Source organism: Marmota flaviventris, chromosome 13 (genome assembly GCF_047511675.1).
Source record: "Marmota flaviventris isolate mMarFla1 chromosome 13, mMarFla1.hap1, whole genome shotgun sequence".
In the NCBI taxonomy this organism is placed as follows: Eukaryota; Metazoa; Chordata; class Mammalia; order Rodentia; family Sciuridae; genus Marmota; species Marmota flaviventris.
The window spans coordinates 77,015,451-77,022,483 of record NC_092510.1 but is presented as its reverse complement, the minus strand read 5'-3'; the positions used below and the strand labels follow the sequence as shown (position 1 = coordinate 77,022,483).

The window sequence follows — 7,033 nt, the reverse complement described above, 5'->3', positions numbered from 1 at the left end:
TTTTGTGTAATTCAGCTATAGATATTCAGCACCCTAGAGTGTATTCAATAAATATTGGATGAATGAGTTAATAATTAATGTGATATTGCCAGGACAATGAACCCCATAAAGCACTTCTAATAAAAATTCCTGGAAAGTTCATGAGGTTTAAATTTTTAAATATATAAAATATACACTTCTCTATTCACTACTCCAGATTCAGGCTGGATAATCATTTCAAAATGTTTTTCCTGGGATTTTTCCACTGTCCCAAAGTTGAGGTCTAATAATGCACCTGAGCACCTTGCTGGGCAGTGTAACTTTGATTTCCATTACTATCCTGGATTTCCACCTGCACATCCCCATGTACCTTTTCCTCAGCTCCTCAGCAACCTTTCCTTTCTGGGCATCTGGTACACATCTTCTGCTCTCATTCCGATTCTCATAACTTTGTTTCATAGAAAAATATCATCTTGTTCTCAGGATGTGCTCTTCAGATGTACTGCTCTCTTGCCATGGGCTCCACTGAATGTATGCTCCTCTCCTTGATGGCTGATGACTGGTACCTGGCCATTTGCAACCCCCAGAGATACCCTCTCATCATGAACAAGAGGGTCTGTGTGCAGATTGCAGCTGGCTGCTGGGTGACAGGCTGCCTCGCTGCCCTGGTGGAAACAGTGCCTGTGCTGCAGCTGTCTCTCTGTGATCACAGTATCATCAGTCATTTCTCCTGTGAAATTCTGGCTGGCCTGAAACTTGCTTGGTTAGACACTTCCGTGGTACAGTTAATTATGCTGGTGATCAGCGTGCTGCTTCTTCCCATGCCAATGATGCTCATTTGTATTTCTCTTTTCTTTGTGGGTAGGGTGAGGTACTAGGGATTAAGCCCAGAGGTGCTTAACCACTGATCCACATCCTCAGTCCTTTTTATTTTTTATTTTGAGACAGGAGCTTACTAAGTTGCTTAGGGCCTTGCTAAGTTGATGAGGCTGGCTTTGAACTTGCAATCCTCCTGTCTCAGCCTCCTGAGCTACTGGGATTACAGGTGTGCTCCACTGAGCCTGGATTTTTTTTTTATCTCATATATTTGTCCTCTCCAACATCCTGACAATCATCTCAGTGGACTGCCTAGGCAAAGCCTTTTCAATCAGGTGTAGCCCACCTGATTGTGGTGGTTCTATTTTATGGGGCAGCTCTCTGCATGAACCTAAAACCCTTGGCTGTAAATTCACAGGAAATAGGTAAATATTTGGTTTTATTCTCTATGATTTTGACTCCCATATTGAAATGCAGTCATTCACAGGAGAAAAACAGCTGTGAAAAATTGCTTATTAAAACTGTCTTTGTGTTTTCTTAATCCCTGGTGATAAATAAAATTGATAAAAATTAATATAAAGGGGGTTTTGTGGTCAGTGTATCCCAAAACATTGCCATAATTGGAGAAGACACTTATTTATTGATTTTATATATTTTTAGTTGCCAATGGACCTTTATTTTATTTTGTTTATTTACATGTGGTGCTGAGAATTGAACTTAGTGCCTCACATATGCCAGGAAAGCACTCTACCACTGAGCTCTGACCCCAGTCCCCCAAAGACACTTAATTAAAATAAGATGTGCAATTTCCTTAGTCCCTTGTTTGACTATTAAAACTCTTAGATGATGTAAAGCCATCATATATACATCTATCTGAAATTTTTATACAAATAATCTAATAACAAGAAATTCTTTTTTTTGTTATAAAGAATAACAAATTAACTTTAAATATTGTTAGTAACTGTTGATTCACTCAAACTTTTACACATGTAATATGAAAATGTAATTACTCTAGTAGGTAATTGACTGATTTATAATTAACCTGCTTTTCAGAATGGCTAAATTTAATAGAAACGATCACATATTCTATGAATGGGTGGCTATGTTTTACATATGTGAATCGTTTTTTCCTGGGATGAATATGTGTGATGTGAATGCCTTGGAGTAGAGGAGGGCCTAGCAGGAAAACAAAATCAGAGTTCAGCAGTGTGTTGCTGATCTCAAGTTGACATTATATTATATGTTATGCTTTGAACTAAGGCATCATTAACCAAGCAATAAAGCCCTGATCATGTATTTCCACAGATAAAAATACCGACATGCATCAACAAACAATAACAGGCAGAAGAGTGAACAAGATGAGAGGGTTGTAAACTGCAGAACAAGGATTAGGAGGATATTTTATTCTTTTATCGTTTTATTTTAAGCTTAGGTCAAGAGCTTGACTGTTTCAAGTTTCTGGAAGAAATACCATGTGTAGCCTCTTTGAATTGAAAAGGTACAAGTTCATTTAGGAAAACCTTTGTTGAAAGAGCTTTTATTCATTCAAAAAATGTTTAATGAAACTTCTTTATGTGTTGGTCTATGATGCTAAGGTACAGAAGAGGGCATTTTGTGAGATGGAATTCTGGACATATATCTGTCTCTCTGTCATGGTGATATAAAAAAAAATTAGAAAGTTTTCATATGATCTTTAAATTGAGCTATAAAGGGGTAACAGATTTTGGTATGCTGAAAAATGAGTAAAACTTATTTTTGTTTGTTAACAAATTCACAAAGGGAAGATCTTTTTAAGACTACTAACATTTATTTAGGGATAAATGTGAGATGGCTTCTTGAGGCCAGATTGTTGAGTTTTGTAATACAGACAATGCAAGTTTAGGTTTTATTTTGTTGATAATAAAAGCTAGTGGAGATTTTGTTGCACTCTAGTACATAGATCACATTGTGTTCTTAGGTTACAAAGACTGATCTTGTGATAAAGACTGCTTTTATGGTAGTATGGAATATTTGTCAAAAACAGGAGAGATAAGTTAGTGTGACATTGCAAGTGTCCAAAAAGGGCTAATGAATAGTTAAACAAATCAAAATCTCACAGTTTTGGATGCTGACGGCCTGTGAACAAGTTCTTGGCAAGGTTATGATCCTTTAGCAGGTGCTAGGGAAGAGACTGTTCCAGGCCTCTCTCTTAGGTTTTGGTAGTCCTTTGAGTTACAGAAAATCCATTATGATTTCAGATGACAGTTTTGTTTGTTTGTTTGTTTTTTTAGTGCTGGGGATTGAACCCAGGGTATCACAATCTGACATAATGGTGAGAAAGAAGTAAAATATGACTTCTATTACTGTGAACTTTATGGTATTATCTTTTTAAAAATAATTCCTAAAGGCCTTTTTAAAATTTAATTTAATTTTTTTATTTATATATGACAGCAGAATGCATTACAATTCTTACTACATATATAGAGCACAATTTTTCATATCTCTGGTTGTATACATAGTATATTCACACCAATTCGTGTCTTCCTACCTGTATTTTGAATAATAATGATCATCACATTCCACTATCATTAATTACTCCATGCCCCCTCCCTTCCCCTCCAACCTCTCTGCCCTATCTAGAGTTCGTCTATTCCTCCCACGCTCCTGCTTCCTATATCACTATGAATCAGCCACCTTATATCAAAAAAAAAAACCAAAAAAAAAAAACATTCAGCATTTGTTTTGTTGGGATTGGCTAACTTCTGTGATACTATCTTTAATAGTTAACTTTATGTGTCAACTCAGTTCTGGTTCTTTAGTGGAGATTTGTATTTAGAAACCAAGATTTGGTACAAGGTGCATAATAGTTGTTGGAATGGCATTCCTCTCAGGCCATATCAGTGAATCATATTAAAGTCTAGGGAATAAATTTATTTTATACATATATACATACATGTACAAACACATATACATACCTACTGATAGGCATAATAATTTCCATAGTTTTATCTGCTATAGTTTCTCTATTATCTTTCTCCAAAAGAGAAAAACCATACATTTACACTGATACTTTTAATTCTAAGTCAATACCACAGTTTTCTTCCTTTCCATATTTGTATCTCCTCCTCTGACAGTGAGAAACCTGTCATTAACCTAGTATGTTTACTTGTTGCTCATTTGAGTCTCTGTGTGTAACTGACTTACCATTTCTTTTGCATCCCCATGAGGGTGTCCTTCACATTCTGCTCTGCCAACACTGACCTCAATCTCAACTTGCTTGTGTTTTGACACTTCAGTCAAGGTTGTCCCACTTCACTCTTATCTGGTTCTGACTGCCTTGACTGACTGGAACAAGTAAGGATCTCTCCTCTACACCATTGTGTTACGAAAGCCCTTGCTAAGTGGTCTTTGAGCATGGAGGCCCTCAGCACCCAGCTCAGGCTGGGACACTGTGCCAGGCAGCTCAAATTTATTCCATAAAAACATATGACATGATATAGTTTATAAAATACAATTATATATTATTACTCAGTAACCATTTTGAAGGTTTTTTTTAAATGAAAGGAAAACATTTAAAATGAGACAATACATTGCTTCCAAAAGAATGAAATTGTCAGTTTCCTTGAAGAATTTATACAATTGATTTATTTTTTTAGCAGTTGATAAATAAAGAAAAATATACACTTTGACTTTTGTCTTACCCAGCCCAGATGACCTCTTCAGTATGTTTTATTCAATCTTTTATCTTTCCCTATATTTAAAAATTACTTGAAACTTTATGTTAACTTTTAAAAGTATAGTTTTTTGAAAGAAATAATATCTAAAGTCTAGTTCTCTGAACTCTTTGTGTTAAATCTGGTACTTAGATTACATTTACTGTCCTTTTAAAATTTTAATTGATTTATTTAATAGTTAATTACTGCCAACTGCTTTTAATTAATTGACATTGGACTTCGTACAGGGCACAGTGGGCCATTGATCGGCCTTTGGGAGGATTTCAGAAACTAACAAATGATTATAACATGAAGGGAAAGTCTCTGTAGTGAAGAGAAGAGTCAGGGCAGCATAAAATAGGAAATAAGTTTTGGATATTGTTGCAGAGGATATGACACAGCCTATCTTTTCTGAGATGTTCAGTATTTTATGGGGGAAGGAGAACTGTGAAAACGCAGATGAAATACTATGTGCAGTTGTCTTTAGATGTGAAAGAAGATGATGTAATTGGGTAACTACAAAGTAAAAGGAACCTAACTGTGCATAGGGGGTTGTGTGGGACACTAACAGGGAAAGAGAAGGTGAAATATAATGTTTAAATTAAGACCAGGGTCAGATCAAATCACTGGATAAAATAAAAAGCAAGAATAAAACCAAACCAAACCCCCCCCCCCAAAAAAAAAGCATTAGTTTTCTAAAAAAGAAGGCTGAAAAAATGTGGCTTAATTCTTAAGTAAACACATGGGCTGGATTTGCTCATGATGATGGAGTACCATAGGGAGTTGCAGATTCCCACATCACTGTCACAGACCATCACTCTAAGAGCAAGAGAAAAAACACATCTAGCAAAAAGCTTAATTAATTTTTTTATTGTCTTCAAATATCTATTCTTACTTCTCAGACCAATTATTCCTGTATTTTATGAGATCACATTTTCATAGGTAATATAATTAGATTATTAATCACATTTCTTTCTAATTGCAATTCTATGACTCAAGAGGCAATCTTCATTTCTTTTGCTTATATTCATAATCATTGCTTTGAATTTATGATCTTACTTTGTACATAAGCTCAAAAGTGTCAGTGTGTCATTATTTTCTCCAGAACCAGTGCCTACTCATCAATTTTCTCATAGCTCCATGCACCTCTGCATTCCTCAGGCTATAGATGATAGGATTGAGCATGGGGGTGACAACACCATAGAACAGGGTAATCAGCTTGTTAAAAGCAGAGTCTTTTGACTTTGGCTTCATGTACGTGAAGAGTATTGTCCCATAAAACACAATCACCACTGTCATATGGGCTGAGCAGGTAGAAAAGGCTTTTTTTCTTCCTTCAACTGAATTGATTCTTAGTACAGTAGAAAGGATGAAAATGTATGAGATACATATCAGCAATAATGGAGAAAACAAAAATATTATATTGCCCAACATTATAACAATCTCATTCAAGGAAATATCTGTGCAAGCCAGTTTGACAAAGGCCAGTATTTCACAAACAAAATGATTAATGATATTTTTTCCACAGAAAGGCAACCGTACTGCAAGAACAGTTTCTATCAATGAGTTGAGAAGTCCTAAACTCCAGGAGAGAGCTGCCATCTGAATACAGAGTGCCTTGCTCATGATGATGGAGTACCGCAGTGGGTTACAGATTGCCACATAACGGTCATAGGCCATCACTGCTAAGAGAACACACTCTGTGGATCCCATAGTGTAGGAGACAGACATTTGAATAACACATCTAGTGAAAGAGATCGTTTTTTTCTCTGATAGGAAGTGTATCAGCACTGAGGGGATAAAGGAGGATGTGTACCAAATGTCTAGGAAGGAAAGATTACCAAGGAAAAAGTACATGGGCATGTGGAGGCGGGAATCCAGCAGAGTTAGGATGATCAAGGTGCTGTTCCCCAGAAGGATTACCAGGTACATCACCAAGCACAACACAAAAAGAAGTTTTTCAATTCTTGGGTATTCAGAAAGTCCCTGCAGAATAAACTCAATCTCTGTCCAGTTGGTCCTTTCCATTTTACTTTCCTATACCTGGAGTTTAACAAGTCTGTATAGGATTATCATATGAAGTGAGAGTTAATAGGGGCAGGAGGGGCAACAGGTGTATCAGCACCAATCGAAGTGGTGGTAATCGACGTGATTTTAGCTTTGGGGAGGGATTCTTCTTCTAGTTCATAAATCAGTTAATTGAAGACACATGAGAATTACATTGGTAGCTTATTAAAAATGCAGGCTTCTGTATTCCATTTCCTGAGATTGTGACGCATGAGGATGGAGGCAGAGAAGAATCGTTTGCATTTTTAATATGCATCTGTTGTTTCGGATGCAGTTGATCCACAGACCCCACTCTGAAATTAATATTTTGGGGAGAGTATGCTTCAATCTGTTCAACAAAGATTCATTTACTTGATTTTATACCATGCCTGTCATTAAAAATACTGTTGGTTTAAGATTCAATAAGTTACAAATATTCATACTTATTACTTATTTTATCGTTGCTATTGGTCTCTGGGGAAAATACAGCTAAGAGAAAA

General features: G+C 36.2%; 1 protein-coding gene across 1 annotated transcript; it reads right to left on the bottom strand.

Moving 5' to 3' along the window:
• Nucleotides 1–793: 793 nt before the first annotated feature.
• LOC114098792 (olfactory receptor 13D1-like) lies at nucleotides 794–6,515 on the bottom strand. The gene is made up of 2 exons (XM_027943019.2): nucleotides 5,596–6,515; nucleotide 794 (listed from the first exon to the last, which is right to left on the bottom strand). Coding segments are annotated over exons 1-2 (921 nt in total).
• Nucleotides 6,516–7,033: the final 518 nt, after the last annotated feature.

Coding starts and splice junctions, on each gene's coding strand:
- LOC114098792 (XM_027943019.2), bottom strand. CDS start 6,515: ATGGAAAGGACCAACTGGACAGAGATTGAGTTTATTCTGCAGGGACTT.